Source organism: Phyllostomus discolor, chromosome 2 (genome assembly GCF_004126475.2).
Source record: "Phyllostomus discolor isolate MPI-MPIP mPhyDis1 chromosome 2, mPhyDis1.pri.v3, whole genome shotgun sequence".
Taxonomy (NCBI): Eukaryota; Metazoa; Chordata; class Mammalia; order Chiroptera; family Phyllostomidae; genus Phyllostomus; species Phyllostomus discolor.
Window position 1 is genome coordinate 208154978 of NC_040904.2, and position 26820 is coordinate 208181797.

A 26820-nucleotide genomic window follows, 5' to 3' on the forward strand; every position below is an offset into this window, starting at 1 on the left:
AATTTGCTGCACAATTTAAAAGGCGACAACCAGGATAACGGGAGTGTGAGAAACAGACAGCTTGAAGGCTTCTGTCCCCCAAAACGGACACTAAAGGTACTGCTGGTTTGCATACCCCTCTGCTCTGAATGGCCGTATTCAAGCAGCCTGAAGTTCGCAGCAAGATTTCTGGAGGATCAGAACTCTGCCTTTCCTAGACGATAAACTTCCAATACCTATTTAGGACTCTAAGGTCAGTACTGGGGGTTGAGGGTCTTTAGGACTGGCAGGGAAACACTGCAATCACATTATCTTCTGAGGAGGTAATCTATCTAATCCATGCTAGACTGGGCCAGACCATTCCATCACAGACTTGATGGCTATAATACCGGAGTTTTCCCAACAGCTGGTACATAATAAAACTCTAGACACTTATTTTCAGACTATGACCACACTTTTAATAACATAAATGAGTTTAGTGAGACTTACTTTAATCATTTCAGAAACATAGTTTATTTTTAGTAAATAAAATAGTCCCCCACATGGGAAGATCTGACCATGCCAAAAATTTTCTGTGGGGAGATAAAATCCTATTTATAGACCTATCAGTTGTTCCTTGCTTAGGTTGTAACATAGTTTCCACTTTAATCCTGATATGACCTCCCCTGACTTCTTGGGTCTCTGATGTTCTTTTCATCCTGAAATTGTTCACATTTATCTTTATCTCCACAGGGTACTTAAGTTAAGCTACTATGGAATGGGGGAAGGGAAAAGGAAACAATCTCCTTTCCCCAAGCCCTCTCCCACTGAAGACTTTTCATAAGGTTCAAGGAAAAGGAGAAGAGTTCTTCATCTGGAGAGCTTTTTGGGAAGGAGCCTCATAAACGTTCAGCAATCATCAAGAATACTGCCACGCAGGTGAGCCATGCACATGGCAGATGGGACTACTGATGTCTTTATATGTGTATGATTCAGCTTCGCATTTTCCATCTTTAAAAAACCCAGCAAGAGTAAATGTCAAGGGGTTTCTAATGTGGAGAGCACTGTGCTCAGAAGTTAACCAGGGCCCTGCCCGGTGTGGCTGCGCTGGTTGGGCATCGTTCCGGCAAAGGGAAAGGTTGCCGGTCGATTCCTGGTCAGGGCACATGCCTGGGTTGCGGGTTCAGTCCTGGTCAGGGTGTAACGGGTAGATGCTTCTCTCTCGCATCGATGTTTCTTTCCCTCCCTTCCCATCTCTCTGAAATAACTCAATAAAATCTTAAAAAAAAAAAAAAAAGCTAATCAGAGAACCAAAAGATAAATACGAGATTTATTAGATTTTTCTTAAAAATTGTGATCTCAGAAATTAAGCTTTTGTTGTTTTAACACCAGCCGCTGGCATCTTCACATGCCCCACTCAAATGGTAATTAACGGGAGCCATCTCTCACACCCCAGTTCCTGTCTGTGACTCCCTCCATCTGTGAGTCTGTAACGGCATCTGCCTCCAAACCGGTGAAAGAACTTCACCGTTTCCTCTCACTAGTAGGGCATGCCCCACATCCCTACCACCCCAGCCCTGCCCCGCTCCACTCTGGAGGAAGCTGTAAATAAACCCTGTCTTTACAGCTCCAGCAAACCCTAACTCCCTTCATCTCTGAACCCCAATAATTCTCTGTCCCTGGCTCACTTAATTTCTTTTACAATCTTAAGCCTATACTGCCTTTTGTTACTAATTCCTTGTTGGTAGGTCTTCCACCCTGAATGAGACTGCAAATTCCACTCAGTTGCGAGCTCCTGAATGGCAATGACCATGTCTTCTTCGTCTCAGTATCATGGGTAGCATGCCAAGTCACTGGCATGTGCCAGGGACACAGTACACACTGCTGAATATCTGTTAGGTTGACCTGGAGGGCAAAGACAGTATAGTCAGTATACTTCTCTTATGTGGATCTCTCACTGCACACAACTGGGAAAGCCCAGCAGAATTGCAGAATTGAATCCCAAGCAATTCCTGAAAGGAGGGAGGAACTTGGGGCCATTAAGTAACACTAACCCACCTTTCACTGGATTCTCGTCATCTTCCTCAGGTGAGCAAAGAGACGGAGAAGACAGGCTGTACCAAATAAGGGGCAAATGATAACATTTCCTTACCTCGAGAAAACTCCATCTGCTTTTTAAAAAGGTTTCTTAATTGATTTTAGAGCAAGGGGAAGGGGGGGGGGGGAGAAAGAAACATTCACTTGTTGTTCCACTTATTTATACATTCATTGCTTGATTCTTGCATGTGCCTTGACTGGGGATCGAACCTGCAACCTCAGTGCATTGAGGCAACACTCCAACCAACTATGAGCCATGCAACCAGGGCTCAACCTGCTTTTCTCCCCGTAAATTATTTACTCGTCCTCTACAGTGGACCTCTTCCTGCCCGCCCTAATCCACACTTCAGTGAATCCCAAACCCGCCAGTACCTGACGATGAGTGGTTGCTTAACATTTTCACTTGTAACAAGAAAGGATGGCTTTAAGTTTCAGTAAAAGAAACCAATACTGGTATATGCACTTGATTATAAAAGTTAGCAATCACCAGAAAATACTTCTCTAAAGTATATTTTTCATCTGTGAAGTTTCCCCTATAAAACAGCGCTTCCCTTTTTAAAAGAAGACATACGGCTTTCCTGGGGTGATCAGGGTTGAGGCATGGGCATAGATGATTACATGAACTCTCAAGATCATTTTCCAGAGGCAGCATGGGGAGTACTGAAGAAAGAACTTAGATTGGGAAGTGAACTAGACTAGGAATCAAATTGTGAAATCTCTACTCACTAGCTGTGACCTTGAGCAAGTACTTTATTTAACCTCTCTTAACCCCTATCTCCAACTAAATCTGTTCATCTATAAATGCAGGGTTATTATGAAAATAAAAAATAATATGCATAAAACACCTAGGTCAGCACCTAGCTTAATAAATTACAACTGTTAATAGATTTGCTTGTTGTCATTTTTCTCAGCCCACAACCAAAGGCAGAAAATGATTCCTTGGAAAACCTGACATTTCAGGGCTACTATGATCATTTATTTTAAATTGGCAGCAACAGAATATCAGCAAAACCCACCTAAGGGAAGCTGTCTTCTCTGTGAATTTAAAAACAAAACCTGCAGAAAGAGAAACACAAAACGCCCCATTGGGCAAGATGTCCCTACTAAACCAGACCCAATGTGGAGACAGCTACCATAGAGATTTGGGTAGGGGTGAACCAATATTGTGGAAAACTTTGAGTAAAGGAGATTTTCAATCTCCTCAATATTCTATTCCTTACCTTACTATCATACACACAAGGCAAAAAGGAAAGGGAGAGCCTGCAGCTGTGTGAGAAAGGGGGCTGCGGAGGAGGGAGGTGGGAGAGGCCGGCTACCCAGACTGAGACCTTTTCCACGGAGGAAAGAGAGCCCTGACGCCATGTTCGTTTGCCGCTTGCGGGGGACGGCAGGATTGCTAAGTCCCTCACCTGCTCTGGCAACAGGGCTGTGAGCGGGGAGACTGCCGTGTTTGGTCTTTCTAACAGGGCAGGATGGAGAAACTATTAAGGAGTTAAAGCTTTCAGCTTTAGAATGAAAGTGCTGGAAGAACTTCAGGTCTTTTCCAGCCAGCCCAGTGGAATGGAAGAAAGTCCGCGCATCAGAGCCAGATGGGCCTTCCTAGGTATTTGACCTTGGGCAAATTGGACAGCTTCTCTAGCCTTCTCTCTTCTCGTCTACAAAATTGGATGAACAGCATTTGCCCTGCAGAGGACAAACTGTAAAAAGCAAACTGTTTCAGAACAGGCACTCGATACAGGTTAAAAGCTTTCCCCAAACCTCAGGCTAGCCATACAGTAAATGCTGGTGGCTGGCATATATAGTGATATCATAAACTAACTTGGCACAAAGGGAATCAAATCAAGCCCAAGTAGAGAAAGTAACTTTCCCAAGGTTACAATGCTGGTTGTTGGGAGAAATTAGGCTTAAAATCAGTTTCTTCAAGCTCAATGCATTGCACCTTGCCCCGTTTGTAACATTCCCACGTGGGGCCACAGCAAGCTTAGCTTAGTACTGTATGTCCTCACAGCGTCAAGGCAAACAATAGAACAAACTAACTGCCATGTCAGCAGCTCCCTGTGATTCAGATACCCAAGAGTTAAACACTCCGCTTCAGCCAAGGCTCAGGAGAGCTGCGGTTGGGCAGACTCCTTATGGGAGGAGGCCAGGGAGGCACTGAAATGCATTCCTCAGTGCGATTGGTTGGTTCCCAAAGAGGGGGAGGGGGGAGAGGAAAAGGGAGAAGAATGTCACCCGATCCTGGCGGGTAAACAACAGCAGGAGCATCTGCTCAGGTTTTCAACTAAAGCTGTAAAATATTTCTGAACACTTGACCACCAAACTCTAATACTGTAACCTCTGACCTTCACAAACAAAAGAGCCCTTGTTCTGCAATGACCAGATTCTTAGTAACCCAATCTGGACGAGCAAATGCAAAAGGACAGTTTAATATTTCTCCAGCACGAAATTAGTACCCAAGGCTCCCGTTCCAGGTGCTCGAAACCAACAGGGCCACCGCCCCTCCTAAACCCGCTGCAGAGAGCAGCCGCCTGCTCGCTCCCACTCTGCCACGTTTCCCAAGCCCTGCCATCGCAGAAGCATGCCAGGACTGCACGGAGCAGCCCCTCCTCTGAAGGTCTCTCCATCCTCTACGAGGAGCCCCCTCCTTTTTAAAAAGGGTATCTTATTGCAAGATGCAACCTCTCTGTAATTATGTTAGCACACATGTGCAAGGCAGAAAGAAGGGAGGGTTTGTGGAGACAGAAACCCAATACCTTGCCAAATCCGTGGGGAAGTCTGCCCAAGTTTTTAATCCAGGCCAGGGCCACTTAACTGAATTGGTTGAGGCAATGCCCTTCACTCCTGGCTACATTCTTTCCCCCAGGGAGGAGGAGAATGCAGGAAGGGCCTGTCCCAAAATCTTATTATCCCCAACAACACTCTTCCGTAGAAGTTCCTCTCTCCCACTTACCATCCAGTCCAGGGACCAACTGACGCCCACCTTAGTGTGGCTCCAGAGGCCAGGACGAGGCCCACTCTGAACAGCCTGAAATTGCAGGGCAGACCCCCCTCTCAGGACTGTGTAGAGCAGGAATGCCCCCAAACCATGGTGGACTCAGAGAGCAGGGACTGGTTGGCACTGGGCCACACAGAGCAAACCGGCTTCAGGAAGTGGCAGAGGCTCCTCGCCTCTCCCCTTTGTTTCTGCTCTATAATCCCAACACCAGATTTAATCTAAACTATGCTACTAATGCCCTTTGCTAACACAGACGTCTCATTTATAAATCTCAGGGAACAGAAGTGACTCAGCTCTCTCTCGCAGGAATGTTCAGCAAATAACTGCTCAAGGAGGCTCCACGTGGTCATTACGCACAGGCTTCAGTGACAGGCAGGCCTGGGTTTAACTACCTGCTCCACCACTTTCTGGCTCTGACCCACACCTCTCCAAAGCGCAGTCCCTTCATCTGTCAAATATGGCTTCTACTGTCTCCCTCGCAGGGAGAGCTGTTAGGAATAACAAGGGGCTGAGGATGTGTGTGTACTTGTGTACTTAATGCAGTACTTGATGCATAGTATGCATTCAATAAATAGGAGCTGTCACTATAAATTACCACTGAAGATTATAGAACAACTCCTACAGAGAAACAACACTGCGAACCAACAACTGTACTTGCATTCCTGCACCTCAGCCACTCCATCAGAGGGGCAAACGGCAGAAGAATGCCACAGGCTATTTAACGACTCTCTACTGGGCAATAAGCTAGGTGCTGGGGAAGAGCGGGGCGGACACGTCTCCCTGCAGCGCAGCTCACACTGAGAACGGACACAACAGAAAGGAAGTCACCGACCGAGGGGGTGGGGGTCTCAGCTGGGAAGCACTGCTCGGTGCATGCTCTGCTATGGAAGGGCTGCTTCTAAGTCCAGTCCCAGCAGTTGGGTCCTGCTGACCAGATCTACAGGGTTACGGCACAGGGAGGTGCTGGGAAGCAAGGCCCTTTCTGGGGTTCCACACACCAGGAGTGAGAGGAGGGAGGGTGGGATTGTGGACAGTGGGAGGGTTTGGGTCTTCTCACATTACACCAGGCAAAAAACGATACCAAACACGGAGTGGGTGACCTGACAAACACTTTCAGGCAGGCACTACACGCTCACTGCTTGTTGGCTTAGTGCAGCAGCACGTACATGTTTTAGCACACGGATGCGTGCCTCTCCAGGAATCACAATCGTGTAATCAAAAACACGAGTACCGGGAAGGCCAGGAGGGCTGGGTTCTACTGCCAGTGGCGCCCAAACTCAGTGGGTGCTCTTGCTCTCCTCCTCTTCCACATTTTCCTCATCACGACCCCAACCTGGCAAACCCTCACCCTCTCCCCCTGGGGCCTGAACTGTTGACGGAGTGGGGCAGGGCCAGGCCCCATCTGCCCGGTGACAGTGCAACACTGGGGGGAGCACTGAACGGAGAATGAAGGCTCGGCCTCACAGACCCCGCTCCGCCACTACCGAGGGCGCTAAGAACAGAAGGCAGCAGCCTTGGGGAAGGACTCCGACCTCTCCGGGACTCAGTCCCCACCTGCAGAACCGGGACAGTGTGAGGAAGCCCAGCGCTGACATTCCATGCATGCATGACTCGGGGCCTGAGGGCCACGCCGATGCGCCCTGCCCTGATCTTGTTCCAGTGTTAGGACAGACGTGCTACAGAGGGGCCAGAGCACTGAGACAGGAGTTCCAGTTCACTCTCCGAACCAGAGGGAAGTTCAGGAACAGCACAAAGCCAGCCACAGCATTTCTGGAATACAAACTAAAAGGCTTTTTTTGGGCTTTCAGGCTGGGTGCAGACCATTCTTTTTACGAAGGTCAGAACTCTCTGTTCTTTGGATAGTAAACCAAAAAAGCAAGCACCAGAAAGCAATGGGGACAACAGTAAAGAGCCGAGCACCTGGAAGGGCACATCATCTGCTTGCTGAAGGAGCCCTCCCAACACTATACTGAGAAGGACATACTGGGGCCTTAGAGTAAGCATCGTTCCAAAAATACGGGAATGACAGTGGCTATTTCTGGCCAATGGGTCAGGACCTGAAAGGTGGGTGTAACCTCCACCGAACAAATCGTAGAGTCAGAAATAATCTTGCAACTGCCAGCACTCAACAAATTGGCAGCTCTTTAGAGAGAACGCTCTGGGGACCCAGAGCTGCAGTAACCAAGGGAAATGTACCCAGATTAGATCAGCAAAGGCCTCTCTGGTTCCACACAAGGAATCGCAGGGGCACCGGCACTGGCCAACACACCAGGCTCACACAATGGGCTCCCTGAGCGCCGCACGCGTTCAGGTCAGCAGAGCCGCCGCTTTCCTACACACGCCCCACGAGCGGCAGATGCCGGCGTCCCATCTACCTGTCTGTGCCTTTAGTTACAATTCCTCGAAGGGCCCGATAGGCGTGCTTTTCACAACAGGTGCCCATTCCGTCCATTATAAGTCAGGAAGGGTAATTCTTATTTATTGTCTCATTCATTCCGTTTACCTTTGTCTAACCAAAATAAAAACCTAAATAAGATGTGGTGAGTCCATGTAATGGAATATTATTTAGCAACAAAAAAGAACGGCGTATAGATATGTGCCACAACACTGAGGAACCCTGAGAACATTAATTCAATGAAAGAGTCCCGACATAAAGGACCACGGATTATATTGTGTCCACTTATATGAAATATCCAAAAAGGCAAATCTACAGAGACAAAAAGCAGATCAGAGGCTGCCTAGGGCTCGGGGGGCAGGGAGGGGAGAGGAATGGGAACACGATGACTAAGGGGTAGGTGGTTTCTGTTGGCAGTGATCACGATGTTCTACAGTTGGTTGTGGTGACGGCGAACAACTGCAAACGTAACAACTGTGAGTGCACTGAGACGCCAGGGACTGTGTACTTCAAATGAGTGAACTGCACACTTTAAAAGGGTATATTATATAGTATCAACTAATATCTCAATAAAGCTATAAAAAATGCCTCAGAGGGATTACAACCTCCTCTAGAGAGGGAAATTTCATGAGAGAGAGTCGACTCTCTGGGCAGTCCTGAAGCCGGATTTGCTTCCAAAGGCCTGCCCTCGCTCCTTCCTACCAACTGCTCATCCTGCTATTTCCGTCCCCTGCTCCGCCGCAGTAGCCAGCTCATGCTCGCACTCTTCCTGAGATAACCGGGCTGGACGGCAACTCCGCTTGGGTCTTAAAGTCTGCCCCTGCTCCATCTTTACTGTGGTGTCCTTCTTCCACTCCAGTTTCCCTCGGTGCCTGAACAGACAGCAACATCACCTCCCACCCCCAGCGGTAACTAACAACATGTGATAAAAACAGAATGAGGGTAAATGATACCACGGAAGCACAGGTTTGGCAGCTGCCACAAACCTGGGTTCCAATCAAAGCACGTGAACAAGTTACTTTAGGTCTCACCCCCAGTTTCCACTTCTGGAAGATGGGGAACACACTACCTAATGCACCTCACGCACGTGGTTATTATAAAATTTAAATGGGAAAATCTACGTAAATGATCACCATGATGCCTGGCACACAGAAGGTCCTCAATAAATAATCATCATTATTTATAAAAGCCTCGTGCCCAGTCTTTTCACACGGCCATCCGGCAGATCAGCCTCTACATCAGAAGACAGCCATAAAAGCAGGCCGTCGGCACCATCAAATTGCTCATAGTCATTCTCCTATTTGTTTCAGCCCATCTCACTCACACATCCCTCGTCTACTCCTAATACTTTCGGAGTTTTGACTTCAATTATTTTTCTTGTTTCTAGACTCACTGTAACCTCAAACATTAGGCTTAGGGCTGTCTCACCAGCTGCACATTCCCTCCTCAACCATTACCTGTACATAGCACTTTAATTATAATACTTAAGGCCACGTGGGCACACTGTTTATCTAGAGGAGCACAGCACTCAGTGCCCTATTCCTCTTAAAAGCCTACCATGGAGTCAAAACAACCTAAGATGGACTTAGGAAGAATTATGACAGGATCTTACAGTGGAACACTAGGCAGCCATGGAAATGATGCTGTATCAATAGCTAATGGCAGGAAAAGATGTTTACAATGCAATGGGAAAGAGCCAGAAGCATGTTATGAGTTGTACAATGTGATGACATTTTATAAGAAATTTTAAAATGCATGTATGTGCAGACACAGATGCAGAGAAATAAGATAAATACGTTTTTACTTTATTCTTTTGGTCTGTGTATTTTCTAAATTTTCTTTCGTGAATGTATATTGCTTTTAAGAAAAAGAGTTTAAGTATGTGTTCAAAATGAATTTAAGCCCCAGCTGGTGTGGCTCAGTGGACTGAGGGCTGGCATGAGAACCAAAGGGTCGCTGGTTCAATTCCCAGTAGGAGCACATGCCTGGGTTGCGGGCCAGGTCCCCAGTAGGGGACACACAAGAGGCAACCACACACTGATGTTTCTCTTTCTCTTCCCCTTCCCTTCTCTCTCAAAATAAATAAATAAACCTTTAAAAATTAAAAAAATAATAATAAAAATAAAAATTAATTTAGCCCTGGCTAAATTCACATGCCTGGGTTATGGGCAGGTCCCCATGTGGGTGTGTGAGAGGCAAACACACATTGATGTTTCCCTCTCTCTCTTTCTCCCTCCCTTTCACTCTATCTAAAAATAAATAAACAAAATCTTAAAAAAAAAATGAATTTAGCCCCGACCAGCATGGCTCAGTTGGTTGGGTGTCATCCCGCAAAGCAAAGGGTAGCTGGTTTGATGCCCGGTCAGGGAACACGCCTGGGCTGCAGGTTCCGTCCCCAGCTGGGGCGTTTACGAGAGGCAACCAATAGATGTTCCTCTCTCACATCAGTATTCCTCTCTCTTTCTTTCTCCCTCCATTCCCCCCTCTCTAAAAATAAATAAAATCTTTTACAAAAATGAATGTAATTAATACAATGCCTCTCATCATTTTCTTAAGAGACAATGTAGCATGGCTCTGGAGTCAGAAAGACCAGGGTTCCGATCGCTACGTTACCACTTCCTACAGGAGAGACTGCGGCAGCCACTGAAACCTTCAGGTGTGGGGCTCTCCTCTGGGAGATGCAGGTGGAGATGGACATCCTAGGGGAACACCTGACACAGTGTCTCCAGTAGGTCTCAGTGTCCTGCTCTCCGGCAGTGTTCTCCACTCGATGGTGCATCGGAATCACCTGGAAAGCCTGCTGCAGCAGATGGCTGGGCCCCCTCCCCAGTGCTCCTGATTCACTAGGTCTGTGGGGAAGAGGTGGCCATGAATCTGCATAAGTTCCAGGGTGATGCTGATGCTGCTGGTCTGGAGATTACACTTCGAAGACGACTGCTCTAGGTAGTAAAGCCAAGTCTTCCTGTAACATGCTATGCGGACATTAAGTGCTCTTTCAGAACAAGAACATTTCAGAAACATTTACTTAGTGGACACCGAATTAAACTGGAGCCTAACACTGATCATTCACCCCAAATCCCAGACTTTACAATATGGGATAATTCCTCCAAGACACTGAAAGAATTGATTTGCACTCACGCTGGAAACAAACGGTAATTATTAGGACTGAATTCAGAATACCTGACTCGAGCATGGGACAAATACCTTAGCATGTGGAGGTGGATAACATAAAAGGCGAGAGACAGACACACAGCAGGTCCACTGCACAGAGCCCTGTCTCGGGAGCAAAGCATCTCCAGGCACCACGCAGCACTGGCTGCACTCTGGTGCCCTCTGTCGACGAAAACAGACACGGCCGCTCGCACCACCTCTCCCTCCCCTTTCTCCTTCTGTCCCAGGAGAGCCGACAGCCCTTCGGAGTGTGACTCAGGCTTGAGGAAAGGGTTCCAGTTACGAAATTTTCCTAAAGCCCATACACAGTCAGGACAGACCTTTTCTTCCTCCAGTTTTCCTAGTCCCCTTCTCTTTGTATCACAGCCTATCTCCAAACGGTTCAACTGCCTCAGGATGGCAGGAGAAGTGAGCAGCACTTACAGCAAAGGTGTGTGGAACGTAAATCACAATTGCATTTCACTTCAGAAATAGCTATCCTTTGTAGACAGGCTCCAAAGCAATGTGAAACCCTGTTGGCATTAAACACGCACACGCACACACACAAAACTACCTGGTGAAATACTTACAGTTTCTATAAATGAAAACTGTTTAATAGATCGTTCCAGACAAGTAAAAGCACACTGAGAAAATTTTGGAGCTGGCAAAGACTTCTTATATTTTCATCCCCAACTTCCTCACTTGTATGAGGAAACTGAAGAACCCAGAGAGGAGAGGTGACATATACGAAGTCACAGAATCTGTGACAAAGCCAAGTTTCCTGACTCCCACATGACTCATGGTCTTTCCATGAGTCTCCATTATACAGTCTTTATTTAGAAACCGCTTTTACTTAATCACTACCAAGGCAAGGATAACTGCACTTTAACCACTTCGTAGAGGGCAATGAAACTCACAAACGTGTAACTACTCCTGAGAGGAGAGGGAGAAAAACAATCCTACCGTGTTCCACTGTGAAAAGCAAGCCTTTCCTACTATCCATACTTCCTTCAGAGCAATCATTTTTAAATTAAGTTCCTCTTCACAGGGTCAAAAACTGCACTGGTGATCAACAAGCAATGTTTACATTAGGCGCTGGCACACCAGTCATGGCCAAATCTAGCCTGTGGCTCCTTTTTATACAACCCGTGTACAGACCATAAGCAAAGGGTTTTTTAATGGTTGGGAAAGGAAATCAAAAGAAACACAGTATTTCCTGACATGTGAAATTTTTGTGAAATTTTTGTGAAATTCAAATTTCAGTGCCCACAAGTAGTTTTATTAGAACACAGCCATGCTCATTCCTTTATATATTCCTTTACACAGCAGCAAATTGAGAGACTGTATAGCCCAAAAAGTCTAAGATATTTTCTCTCTGATCCTTTACAGAGAATGTTTGCCCACCCTCATTCTGAACCATTGACAGTGTGACGTGTGAACCTTCGGTCAAGTCACAGTGCTGGGTGTGAGTTCCACGGAGGCCCAGGCTCAGCAGTGAGCTCCCCGCACCACTTAGCAGGAGTCCTGACAGCCTACTCCCTCCTCCGGAGAGGCAGAGGGCACTGTGCTCGGCTTGGACATGTGTTTTAGCTACTATGTATCAGCAATCCTATAAAAGCATTCCCATTTTATAAATGAGGAATCAAGGCCTACAAGATAAGAGAGGTTAACCATCAGGCCCAAGCTAGAGCCAGAGCTCCCTGATCATCCCCCAGCAGTGCTCCAGTCGGCTGAGCGGCCTCACGGGGGGTGGGGCTGCAGGCCTCCCACATCTTTTCCATGAGGACCACTCCACTTATATTTTTAACATACTGTGTCCATACGATTCATTGGGAAAAGAGAATTTGCCATTAAAAGATGTACTGACAGTCAGTGTACCTTTTCAAAACAAAAGCTAAGCTCTAGCTAGCCCTGGCTGGTGTGGCTCTGTGGATTCAGCCCCTGCCTGCGAAGGGAAAGGTCACAGGGTTCGATTCCCAGTAAGGGTACGTGCCTGGGTTGTAAGCCAGCTCCCAGCTCGGGGCATCCAAGAGGCAACTGATCTACGTATCTCTCATGCATGTGCATTGATGTTTCTCTCCCTCAAGTTTCCCTCCTTTCCCCATCTCTAAAAGTAAATAAAATCTTAAAAACCAAAAAAGCAAGCTAAGCTCTAGCCACTGATTACCCACCTTTGGAAAATCTCTCACAAAACTGGAAACTCTCATAAAAACTGCCTGATACCTTCAACTACCAATGGAGATTGAAACTCTGACCCCTGCATACAGTCCACACTGCTGTCTCACTGAGATCAAATGAGAATGAATGTGAAAGAGTTACATAAACTATACAGGATCACAGAAATCTAACACAGAATTATCATCTCAGGGAAGCACTGGGGAGTGGAGCAGACAGGGAAATAATATTTGTTGTTGACCGACCAAAGAAAAATCAAACATGCAAGTAAAATGTGAAAACAAAATGAACATTCAAGTAAAAGTAAGTAAGTAAAAGACACGTGCACAGAAGAAATATTATCAACTTTGAAATCTCAATGGTTGCAGATGGGAGGACAGTTGGGGGGACGGTAGAAAACAGGAAGTGATTAAAATACAAATTAACAGTTGTAAACACAGTCATAGGGATGTAAAGTACAGCACAGGAATTACAGTCAATAATATTGTAGTAATATACATACACCATACATACAATATAATAACTGTAAAAATATTGCATGTATAGTATTAGGGTGATGACTTTGTAAATTATATAAATGCCTAATCATTACATAGTACACCTGAAACTAATATAATATAGTATATGTCAACTGTAAATGAAAAATTAAAAAATTATTTTTAAAAGATTTTATTTGATTATTTTTTGAGAGAGGGGAAGGGAGAAATAGTGCAACATCTATCGGTTGCCTCTTGCACATCCCCAACTGGGAACCTGGCCCCCAACCCAGGCATGTGCCCTGGCCCGGAATTGAACTGGTGAGCCACACCAGTCATGGTGAAAAACTTTTTAATTATTGAAAAGATAGTAATAAACTTTGAAATCCAACACATTTAGACTTAAAACCCAGCTCCCCCAATTAACAGCTACGCAGCCTTGGGCAATGACTTAAGTCTCCATGAGCGGGTCTCCCCGCCTGCAGACGGGGTGAGATTAAGCGATACTGGCTGGATGCTGCACACGGGGCCTGGCATGTGCTCAGTGTTCAGTTCACGTTAGCGGCTTTTTTCATGGGGATGCCCCCACTTGTTTCGCTGAAATTAAGACACACCTGCTAGAATTAATGCATGAGTTCCCTGTACCAATAACAAAATAATAAAATTAAGAAGCTAGAAGCATTTTCAGCTGAAATGATTCTGTGAGCCACATGTCACCAAAAAGCTTGTGGTAACATAGGCTAATAGCACTCTAAAGAAACAATGAAAGATCCTAATAATAGGAGATACACAGGCCCCTGCTGAGAAATTCTACTAATTCAATAAGGATATTTATTGAGTGTTTCAAGAGCCTTTTTTGGCTCCGTAAAATGACAGATTTACATTTACTATCCACTTGACCAAACCCATTAAACTTGTAAGAGGCCCTCTCCTGTTGAAGATCAGATATCTAGCTTCTTAAGTTTTAATTTTTCATATCACTCTGGAAAAGCAAAGGCAATAAAAACCCAGCAAAAGTCAGAACAAAGTTAATTTTCCTTTGTCCACAGGAAAAAAATCCCAACAGAGTAGGCTCTCTATTTCAAGAAGGCTGACGGTAAGTTTACTTTTTAATTTATCCCTTTACCAGATTCCTACTAGGCATTTGGTTTGTGCGAAGTGCAGAAGAGTATGAAGCACAACGGGGTCCTTGGTCCCCGAGAACCTCGCGGGTCCTCAGACCTGCTCACCACAACCTGACAGGCGGTGATAAAGTGTCAGTGCAGAGAGGGAAGAATGCGCTTGGGGGTTCAGCAGACATTGAGTCTATTCCCAAATAAGTGCATCAGGCAAAGCTCCATGGAGGAAGTAGCATTTAAAAGGGGATTCTGCCCTGGATGGTGTGGCTCAGTGGATTGAGTGCCATGAACCAAAAGGTCACCAGTTCGATTCCTGGCCAGGTCATGTGCCTGGGTTGCGGGCCAGGTCCCTACTGAGGACGTGCAAGAGGCAACCTATCCATGTTTCTCTCCCTCTCTCTCCCCTTTCCCTCTCTCTAAATATAAGTAAGTAAAATCCTTTTAAAAATTGTTTGAAAATGGGATTCAAAGGATGGAGTGTGTTTAAACATGGAAAATACCACAAGTAAAGAAATTGGGATTGAAACCCCTATCTGATTTCAAAGCTAAACTGCCCTGCCCCACACTGTGTCTAGAACACTGAATACCTTATATGATACAAAAGGAGAAAGACTGGGGTCAGACTGCGGAAGGCCTAGAATATCCATTAAAGGGTTTTCAGCGGATAAAAGCTAAGCAGAGTAATGGGACCCCAGTGCGATCAGAGCTGTGCCTGTGTTTAAATGCGTGCTATCGCGGAACTTGCTGAAATTATTCTCTGGTGGCACCAAATTTCCTAAGAAAAACTTAAGTCATCTGTTGTAGCCCTCTGCCTCTCTAAGCCAACCCTCCATCGCCTCATTACAATGGTGTACGGCTAATGCGACTAACACAAATATCTAATCTACAGCTGAAACACAAAACTATATTGCCTGCCAACTATGAGACCCTTTGCCTTCTCTTTTACTTAACTAGTTGGTTTCATTCCAAATCATCTGTTGAACGACTTAGGTTTATGTTGAGTGATTTAGATGGTCGTCTGTTGAGAAGCAAAGGGTCAAGGAGACGTATGGAGCTTCTTAAAAGCAAACACAAGACAGCGGTTAGGGCTGCTGCATGAAGCCCACCTGCTGTCTGCTGGACCTATGCGCTGCAGCGAGAATGCCGCCTACCAACTACTTGCTGCCCGAAGCAATTCTAGACAGACAAAGCTCCTAACTTTGAAAACTGCTAGTAAAGGAAATCCTCATTTTCTGTTGTAAATAGTCCCAGTGATTAACAAACTCTGGTCAGATAACTCTTTTTGATGGCCACAGTAAAAACCCGTCATTATAATATAAATCAATTGCCTACATAAAAAGTTTTAGGTCAATCTACTAGCAAGCTCAACAGTGAAGTTATGATCCACCCATTTACAAAACACTTCAGCAACTGGATCCAGAGCTGAACACAGACTGTTCTGACAGCCAAAGCCACGGCAACCCTGAACTGAGCAAAATGAGGCAAAGACAGGGGAAGAAGGCAAACTGTGACGTGAGAGACAGGACGCGTCCAGGAAGCCAGGTACTGAGAAGGGAGGTGAGAGGAAGAGCCAAACGGACTTCTGTGCTCCCCGCTCAAGTCACCCATCTACCCACAGATCCCCAGCAGTCCTGCTAGCTAGGTCCAGAGGTAAGAGGTAGAGTGATACAAGTGCCTTTCGCTTCCACAAGGAAGCATGACACTCCCAAGAACCACAAAATCAAACCCATTAGAGCCCAAAGGAGCTTTCAAAGTAAAAAGAAGAAACTTGAGCACAAAGGTTAGAGACTTTCTAGATTACATGGAAAGCTAAAGGCAGAGATTAGTACACAACACTATCAACCAATAACAAGTCACTCTTGACCTATTAAATTTTTAAAGATTTAATCTTTACAACCACCTTACAAAAGTACACACTATTATCCTCACTTTCACAGATGAGAAAACAGTGTCTTAGAGAAATTAAGTAATTTGCTCACGGTCTTAACCATATATCCCAAACTCACTTGGCCTGACCTTTATGGAAATGCCCATGCTATAGACAACGTGTTAATGAGTTTGAATGACTGGAGGAATTAGGAAATATTTCACAAAGGAGGTTAAGTTGTGGCCAGGGATGCTGAGAATTCTGCTGGGAAAAGGAGAAACATTTCAAGCAAAAGGCACTAGGAAGGAATAAATATCCAAGACAGACATTTGAAGGACTGTGAGGAGACACACAGAACAGAAGAAATATGCAAATAGGGTAACAATGAGCCAGATAAATTTGGAGACACCTGACTGTCCGCAGTTTGGACTGGACTGTGTTCAAGTCGTAGAGCCAGCAACAGAACTGACACCGCCAAGACCTGTAATGAGTTAGGCAAATAAACTTACACATATTTCATTTACCCAACAGACAGATTTTTTCAAAGGTTTCATTTATTTTTAGAGAGAGGGGAAGGGAAGGGGAAAGAGAGGAAGAGAAACATCAATGTGTGGTTGACTCCTGTGCGCCCCCTACTGGGGACCTGGCCTGCAACCCAGGCATGTGCCATGACAGGGAATTGAATCGATGACCCTTTGGTTTGCAGGCCGGCACTCAATACACTGAGCCACAGCAGCCAGGGCAGATTTTTCTTGAAAGTATGGCAAAGCTATGTTCCTGAGCTAGAAATTTCAAATCTAGAGACAAGTTATTTCAGGTGGTGAATAACTAAGAATCAAAAAGAGAATGAGGAAATAGATACACTCTGTGACAGCTAATTGTTTCCTTATAAAGCTCCCCAAAGGGCTCCTTTCCGTAAAATAAATGAGAAAAGAGATTTGTGGACCCTATCACATGCCCAGAAATTCCATATGTTACCCCTAACCCTACAACAACCTTTCAGAGTAGGTACTATTCCTACTTTACAGATGAAGGGACGAAGGCTGAGAGAAGAAAAAACTTGTCTGGAGTCAGGTAGCCTGCAATGGCAGAGCTGACATTCAAACCCGAAGGCCAGGGGTGGGGGGGTGGGTATGCGAGTGTGGTGTGGTTGCGTCTACAGAGGTATTTCCATGAAACAGCCTTCAATAGAACCCACAGTGTCTTAAAGCCAATGAACCTGGCTGATCCTCTCCCATACCTCATCCCTCAGGACTTGCGGAAAGAGGCATAATTTGTCTTGACTACGTGACGAGCTGTCTTGCCCAGGCATGCCTGTCACTAGCTGTCTGGAGACGGCTGTGGCAGCCAAGGACAAAGTCACTGTAAACCCGCCCACCTTCCTTGAGCAGCCGCTAGGCCTGAACAGAGAGAGTTGGATGCCTGTGTCCAGTCTCCTTCATACGACAGTCATGCAGAGTTTACCCAAACTTAGCAAACAGTTTGTTTTCCTTTACTGGGGCAAGGAAGGAAGATTAGTCTTACAAAATCTGGTTACTGAGAAAAAGTATTTACAAACTGCAAATCTGACAAAGAACCTGTATCTAAAAAACACTTACAACTCAGTAATTACAGGACAAACCAAAAAACAGTGGACAAAAGACTTGAACATATATCTCAACAAAGAAGGTATCTAAATGACTATTAATAAGCACGTGAAAAGGTACTCCAAATGGTTAATCATTAGGAAAATGTAAAATTAATACCACAGTGAGACACCACTACACACTCACTACAATCAAAAAGGTCGATAAAACCAAGCGACTTTGGAAAACAGTTTGGCAATTTCTTAAAGAGTTAAGCATGAGCTGCCCTAGCCAAGTGGCTCAGTTGGCTGGGAGTTGTGCTGTACGCCGAAAAAGGCAACCAATTAATGTTCCTCTCTCTCTCTCTCCTCTCTTTCTCTCCAGCCCCTTCCTTCCCTCCCTTTCCTCTCTCTCTAAAATCACTGGAAATATGCTCAGGTGAGGATAAAGAAAAAGTTAAGCATGAACTTATCACAAACCCAGCAATTCTACTTCTAGAAATCTACCCAAGAGAAACGAGAACATGTCCACACAAGACTGTATGCAAATGTTCATAACAGTAGCATTCGTAACGGCCAAACTGGAGACAGCCCATGGATCTGTCAGCTGGTAAACAGGCTGACGGAAGGGGGTAATCCACACAATGCAACACTACTCGGCAGTAAAGGGTGATGATATCATGACACCTATACAGCAACATGGACAAACCTCAAAAACACACTAAATGAAAGAAGTCGCACACAAGACTACATACGTATCGTATGATTCCCTTTACACGAAATGTCCAGAAAAGACGATTTTATGGAGTCGGAAAGCAGGTCGGTGGTTGCCTAGGGCAGAAGTGAAAGTAGAGACTGGCTGCAAAAAAGTCAGGAGGGTTTGGGGGGAACACAGAAATGTTCTAAAGCTGGGCTGCAGCAATGGTGGCACAGCTCTATCAACTTAATAAAATCACTGAAAAAGTACACTGACGAGAGGGAATCTTAGGATGTGAAATTCATATAGTGCCTTTTGAAGAAGTAATTGCTAAATATATATATACTTTTCCTATATATTTATATATATATCTAATAACTCTGGGGAAACAAAAAAGTATATAAGGAAGGGAATGTAATACTATTATTTTATGATTCAACTATAAAAATATTTACACAGTCATCAAATATAATTATTATGCAATCATAAATCAATAATGAACCCTAATCTAACAAAAAAAAGATGTCTTTATTTGAAAGGAGGGATTATCTATAAAACTTCATTTCTCACCATCAACAGCAGGAATCCAAAGGACAGTGTCTTAAATCGATACATCAAGAAATAGCAGAATAAGCATGTTATTTAATACACAGCAGGAAGCACCAGAAGACACAGAATGGTCTTTCCCAGGAGGGAAAAGCTCCTAAACTTCCCGCAGAACGCACCCTTAAGCCTGAGCCGATGGCGTGGTCTGAGAGCACGGACGTGCACACGGCACATCTACCGCCCCTCATCCACTAGAGGGCGGAAGGCAACACCGCAGAAGGACATCAACCACTGTGGTGGGCACGGGAGAGAGGCGATTTTCGGGTAAGTGTGGCACGAAGCCTGAAAGTGGGGTTCTAGACAACTTAGTAGGAAAAATACAGAGTGGTTTCATACTTCCTGTAATTTAAAAGCAAAGCAAAAGCTTTTTTAGTTAGGAGGAGGAACAGTAAGAAAATTATTATAGATTGTAAGATACAAAAGGGGCATGAAACATTTTGCTTCTGAACCAGTCATCTGAATCCAGTGTCCACCTGGGAGAGGGGGGTGAAATAAAATTTCTCATTCAACAAATAAGTTCTAGCTGGAATCGATATTAAATGTGGCAAACGGTAAGTTCATTGCTAGACAGTCTAAGGTTGCATTTGGGGGGCGGAGCTCCTAAGATTCATTCTTCACAGCGACCAGAATGTTGTTTTTAAAAACGTAAAATAGATCATGTCACTTCCCTGCTTAAAACCTTCAAAGGCTTATTAGCAGTAAATTGGGGACAATATTCATTTATTCATTCAACAAATAATTACTGATCTCGTCCTACATGCCAGGCTCTGCTCTAAGGCAGGTCACGGCTCATGCAGAATTTCTGCTGGTGGGAGAGACAGACAATAAAGTACCCACATCAGGTAATTTCAGATAATAAATAGAAATCTGAAGGAGACACAACTGAACAGTTGGGTCATGTACGTGGACAAGTGTAGTCTGGTGCAGTCAGAGAGGGCTTCCCCTGAGGAGTAATCTTTGTACCTGGGGCCCGAATAAGGTGGAGGTAAGGATGTGGGTGAAGGTCACTGCAAATCTGAAGGTGGGGGAGACCGTGATTCCACTGGCCTGACGCTGGGGATCAAGTCTGATGAGTTCAAGATCGAAAAGAATGGCCAGTGAGGCTGAAGCCAACTATAAGAGCTGGAGGAGCTGGAGGAGCTGGAATTACAGAGGTGGGCAGTCGGCCTCACTAAGAATGCTCCTGTACCAATCCATGTGATGGGATCATGTTCTGGGGTTAAAAAAAAAAAGGAATGAAGTACTGACTCATGCTACAACATGATGGATCTTGAAAACACTACGAGGAGTGGAAGAAGCCAGTCACAAAAAGACCATATGCTGTATGATTCCATGTATATGAAATATCCAGAATAGGCAAATTCACAGAGAAAGAAAGATTAGTGGTTGCTTAGGGCTGGGATGAAGGACAGGAAGTAGGGAAGCGACTGCTAAAGGGTATGAGGCTTCTTTAAGGCTACATTTTTAAGGACAACAATGTTAGACTTTTGTTTGCAAAACTACACATTGCAACGAAGAGAATCAATTTTGGTCAATCGATTGTTGGTCACACCAACAATTTTTTTTAATGGAATGAAATAGAATGGAAAATATCACAGTGCTTAGAGCATAATAAAAATAAGTACTACTTGGTAAAACTAATTTTAAGTTATGTTCACACAGATGTGCGTGTGCACAATGAATCACAATGGTGTTGCTTACTAGTGGACGCCGTCTTGTTTTAGGTTAAAAAACAACTTGAACATCCTGTGTCTTTCATTCTAACTCTCCCCAAGGGAAGAAAAGGAGCCATTATTTCTTTGCCATCAAACCAAATGAGTATAAAAGAAAATGCATTTGCTATTGTCCATGGCTCTCAATCGAAAGAACTAAAATCCCTGAAAGTTCATTTACAAAAAATTGGACTAAAATAAAGTCCTTTCCAGGGATAAAGTGGAGAACTGGTTAGAAAAAGAAGTAAAAAATTCTTGAGAGGAAAATATTTTGGAAAAAATATACCCCTTGTCATTTTAAGTCTGTCCTCTAAGTTCAAGGCTGCCGCTCCGAACCCGAGTCTCCAGGGGTCTGAGGAGCATCTGTCAGCTGGAACAGCTCCGGGCCCTCCAGCTCTGTCGCCGTGAATCATCCGAACAAGCCCATACTGTGCCTTCTCGACGGAATTTTGGAATACTGAAGGGAAAAAACTTTAGGGAGCCACTGACTTAGCATTTAAAAGATCAGCTAAGAGCTTGACACCATGACATTAATTTTCCTTTATATTTAAAATACAAAAAGATAAGTTGTAGACCATAAGCTATTCTACAAGTAAGAAAGAAAACTTGACAGAAATAAGTCGTGTCAGGGGCCTCCAGGTCATACGAAAACTTTTTAGACTGCCATCTTCTCCAAAGATTCCATAATGTCTCGACACACTAGCAAGAGAACGTCCCCAGTTCATAGGGTGAACACGGACAGAAGAACACAAAAGGGGAACACCAGACATGGAGGCCGAAAGTCTGAGGTTCAAGTCCAATTTTGCCACTTACTATCTACGTGACTTTGGAAATTCATTTAAAAATCTCTGCTTTGGTTCCCATACCTACAAATATGGGTAAAAAAGCCCAACTTACCTGGCAGAGCTACTGTGAAGATCAAAACTGATTATACATGGAAGGAAGCACATATTACAAACAATGAAGCACTTTACAAACATTCATTTTTATTAAATATAATTTACTAACATTCCTATTTCCACAGCTGACTCAACACCTGAACCCAACGAAGAGCCTGTGCTATCACCTCTCCCCTTGGACCTGAGCGGCAACGTGGCATTCCCACAGTGGCAGGCACCGCGCCACACTCCCACGTGCCGACTCCCTCGGTCCACAGGAGGTTCGCTCGTTGCTTTGTTTCCAGCTAGAGTGACCGCACATCCCACTCGTCCAGGTTTGCCTAGGGCTGTTTTAACAGCATCGTCCCTTTTCACTCTCAAAAGTGTCCCAACTTAAATGATAAATTATAAGGTCACCCTAATAACATCAGACATAATGTTGTGGCACCAAGAGGTGGCAAGGGGCTGGCTTTAGGACCCCCACTTTACAATCCGGGAGCCCCCTGAAAGCCATCACAAATAAACACACAACTCACGCGAAAACAGTGTGCTTGCTATGCCGAACTAAGCCTAATCAGATTGCTGCTCCTAAACTCCTCCCACATAAAAATTCTGGAGCTGATGCACACAAATATTCTCTCATTTAAAACATATTACAAACCCACAGAACATTCCAGCCTTAATCAACACTTGAGAACTCACATACACATAAATCACAAAGAAAGTCAAGTAACAATCTAAAGCACTACATCGTGCCATCAGCCTAAAGCCCTGCACAGCCTGAGATACAACACTCCACCTCCTGGGCTGACTGTCACCTCTGCCAGTCTGGAACGATGCCCGTCTCCACGACTTCCACAGAGAGACCACATCAGCATGCACAGCGAAGTGCTGAGAGTGCTTCATAAAAGCAACAAACGGACTGCCATCCCATAAAGCCTGTTCACTGGTCGGGAAAGAAGGCTAAGGTGACCTTGCCTAACAAAGCAAAACCTCCGCAAGGCTGCGGGTACCTTTTTTCCCTCCAGTCTATCCTTCATGGTTTTTTAATTCAAATGCGTTGCCAGGGACTTCATTACAGGATGAAAAGGGTCGCTAAAACAGTGAAATGTTCGTCTTCTTCGTTCGTCTTCACGCTGAGGAGCTTGGTCATGATCATCCTTAACCAAGGGTCACAGACTCCTGGATCTACGGTGGAACGTCAAAGGGTCTATGAAGCCCCCAAATGGTGAATCGGGTACAACGGAGTGAGCAGGCACCCATGCACACGAGCCCCTTTTTCCCTGGGTGAGTCACTCATTCCCAGGATAGAAGAAAGGGCCCTCACAAACTGAAGGCACATTTTAGTTCTTGCTCAGCTACTAATTTGTATTGTTACCTTTGATAAATCACTGTAATCCCTGTGCGCCTCAGTTTCCTTATCTTTCCAAAGGGAATATTTGCGCACCCTCCACTTCAAAAGAGGGATGGAGGGTGAGATGAGAAAACACTGATGTGAGTGCTCTGCACAATCAAAAAAACCTGTAATTTTTATCTCTCTTAAAATCACCGGTAGGTGCTGATAAGAATCCTGCCTGAGGATGGCCCCTATCTATTTAGAAAGGAACACCAAAAGAACGTTTAAAACTCAAATAATGACACGATTAAAACTCACCCTTACTCCACTCCCCAGTTGCTGGGTTCGCCAGGCCACACCGCTCTGGGGTGAGGTGAAGATCACAGGCTCTGTGTCTGCCCAGCCCAGAGCGCTCAGCGACCGGTGTCCCACACTGATAAATCCCTCCCCAATCTCAGAGCACAGAGTGAGAGTTCACAAGGTCAGGTGCATGAACTAGCGGCACTCACGTGGACTCCGTATTCCTCAAACACAACAAGCAGCTATTCAATGTCTGCCTGTTTGCACTACTCTATGATCGGGAATTCAAAGAGTCAGACACAGAAGAAAATAAAGCCCAGGAAAATAAAGTAAGATAAACCTGTCACCCTCAGAATGTGCCCCAAAGTAACGGGCAGCTTTAAACTGTGGCTAAGGGTCCGCACGGGCCTACAGGGGAGACGGTGTGGGGAGTGAGTGCGCAGGTCACAGGGCGGCTCCCTGCTGCAAACGAAGGGAAAGCCAAATAGTCCCACGCAGACGCTCTGCTTTTTGTGCTTTAACAAATTCCTCTTAATTCCCTGTGCTGGGCTCCTTATCGATCAGTAATCCCCACGGAACAGCCCAGCATTACACCATACAGTGCCCTTTTAGAGTCTCTGAAACTCAGTAAGTCTGTTCCCATCCTTCAGTTAGTTCTACCTTCCTATATTGAAAATCAGCCTATATGCAAAATAAGCAACACTTCATAAATAACTTAATATTTGTACTAGTGTGCAAAACTAGGTGAAGAGACTGGCCCTGACCCCTAACACTTCAAGGGTCACGGGTGAGAAGCACAGAGCCAGGAAACATGGCTCCTGTAAAGCGGCCCACGGACCCTGGCCACGGTACCTGGGTGAGCAAGCCCGCCCTCGGACCTCACTCCTCCAGAGCCCCGAGGCCCGGGTCTCCCGGCAGCAATGCTCTTCCGATGCGCGCACAGGACGCAGAACCACTATCAAAAGGCATAAACCTCACGGCTCACAGAAGCTCTAAGGCAAACCCACGCCAGAATGAAAAAACCCTAGATATCTGCTTCAGATTTGGGGTGAATGGCCATACCTTTCACCCAAAACTCCCAGACACGATCCTAAGTTCCAGTGGTGATGATCCCACAGGGAGATGACACAGAGATGAACAACATACTTTCTCTCCCCTCTTCTCCTCATCCGACCTAGGGCCATTCTGATGCCAACCCAGCACCAAAAGTGCGAGAACTGGGCAAATCCTGTCAAGTGGGGAGGCCCCCCAATGAAGTGACTGTTGGTTATGGGGCCACCCTAGTTTTAAAAATCAGCTTCAGGGGCTTTGAGGGGATTCGAGTAACTTCTGGAAAAGGGAACTATGTCGGCTTTGGTTTAGCGCTCACAAGTCCCTTGGACAAGCCTAACAATGGCAGCGCTTTCCCCACAACTCTGCAAGGGATGGCAGACAAGCATTCAAAGGTATTCCTAGGAACTACACTCTCAACTCTCCTGAAGAATATCGATATCCCCAAACAGCAAAAGGTCAATTCGGAGGCTTGGTGTCTTAAGCCACATCCCTCTGAAGCAGCTTTCCCATTCTCCTACCCGAGCTCTGCTCCAGCCTCGTCTGCTCAAAGCTTCAGCAGCAGAAGACAGGGAAGGCATTTTACACACTCACCTAAACCACACGGGCGATGTCTCGCAGGATGCAGTTCTGCCCTAAGCCACAGCAGGGCCTGGGCTTTTTCCAGCCGCCCTTCCTATCTAACAAAGAAAGACAGCAGAAACTTCCCCCTCTCAAGCACGCCTTCCCTGATTAAAACCATAAGGCTGAATTCCCCCAGGGAGGAGAATGGAATTTTCTTGTTGCAGATTATTGCAGGACTCAAAAAAATCTGTGCAAGCAGGGGCGAAGGGACAGAGAACAAAGAGACAAGTCCGGTATTTAGAATTGTGAGGCACCAAGAAAACCTGGTTTAAAATGACTACACAGCCCGGAGAAGAAAAAACAAAAGCAATTATGATAGCACGTGAGTGGTTTTCCCCTATAATACCCACCATTTCAATACGGTGATTACACTACTGCTAAGATTAAGAAATACAGGGTGGGGCAAAAGTAGGTTTACAGCTGTTCATATGGAAAATAATATAATAATAATAATAAAAGAATAAACCTTTTCACATACGACTGTAAACCTACTTTTGCCCTACCCTATATACTTTTTCTACCTCTAAATATAATTCGTTGCTGAAATTCACCATACCACTTTCTAAAATAAACAATTCCAGTAAATGCTATCAGAGTATCCTTAGATAAACACACACACAGATACACAAACATCATCTGAGTTGTGAACAGCAGACACTGACCTGGCTGTCCCGTGCTGGGAATCCATGATAGCCTGGGGTCAGAGGCTCGTTCTAAGAGAAAGAAAAGAAAACTGTAAGACAAAAGAAATTTTAACGATAACCCAAATCATCCAAATTGGTCAAATATAAATTCCTGCACTAGATCCTAAGCTGTTCCGTTGCTCTATTCCACTCCACCTCACTACATATATTTTCCCCAGTTCACCCGCTACAATGGCATAAAACAAACAAGGAAACCAGTGATTGCTTACGAACACTATTTTCCTCTGTGCACAGCTAAATCTATTTCCTTCCCAAGTATATATTAACAAGGGAGTCCCTGGGATTTGGGGCGGAACCATTCCTAAGCTCATACTGCGGGACTTTAGCATCCCCAGCCCCTAACCACGAAAAGCCAGTAGCTGTCCTGAACACCAGGTCAATGCAAAATGTCCACATATTCCCCAAAGTCCCCTGGTTGGAAGTGGGACAGTACCACCCCGACTGAGAACTACTTCTTGGCCTGGAGAAGTTTTAGCCCCTCCACTCTACCAAACTGCTGTCCTTCTGTTCTTTTGAAGTTTTAAAAATCGATTTTAGAGACAGACAGGATAAGAGAGAGAGACCAATTTGCTGTTCACTGAGTTATGCATTCATTGGTTGAGCCTTCAGTGGTTTTAAACCTAGATGAAATTCTACCTCTGCCCCAGACTTCCTCTACCACTCTATCATCTTATAGACTCAAGTAACTCCTAACACACACATAAACACACACACACATATACATATATGAGGCCTGCCCAGAAAGTATCCAGCCATGTAATATGAAAAACAGACATTTATTGAAGATACACGAAACAAGAAACATTGTACATAGGACAATGACGCCTCAGTCCCCTTCAAAGTGGGAACCTTGGGACCTCACACAGTTCTCCCAATTACCATCAGCCACCGTCATATTTTTCTGAATCTCACTGATGGTCTGAAATCTCTTCCCTTTCAATGGTGATTTTAGTTTTGGGAAAAGCCAGAAGTCACAGGGCACCAAATCTGGGCTGTAGCGGGGCTGAGTCACCTGGGCCATTTGATGTTTCACCAAAATCTCAGCACAAGATGGGATATACGGGCAGCACAAGACGTGTTGTGGTAATGAAGCTGCCAATCACCAGTTGCCCATAGTT

General features: G+C 45.1%; 1 protein-coding gene across 25 annotated transcripts in view; it reads right to left on the reverse strand.

The window, feature by feature from the left end:
- The window catches only part of RBFOX2 (RNA binding fox-1 homolog 2), a 258234-nt gene that overhangs the window by 145430 nt on the left and 85984 nt on the right, over positions 1 to 26820 (reverse strand). For 24 of the 25 annotated variants that reach the window (XM_036019558.1, XM_036019548.1, XM_036019559.1 and 21 more), the window contains exon 2: positions 25661 to 25711. The exons of the other annotated variant lie outside the window; for it this stretch is intronic. In XM_036019558.1, the coding sequence (XP_035875451.1) occupies positions 25661 to 25711 (51 nt within the window). The remainder of the gene's footprint in view (positions 1 to 25660; positions 25712 to 26820) is intronic. 25 annotated transcript variants of the gene reach the window in all.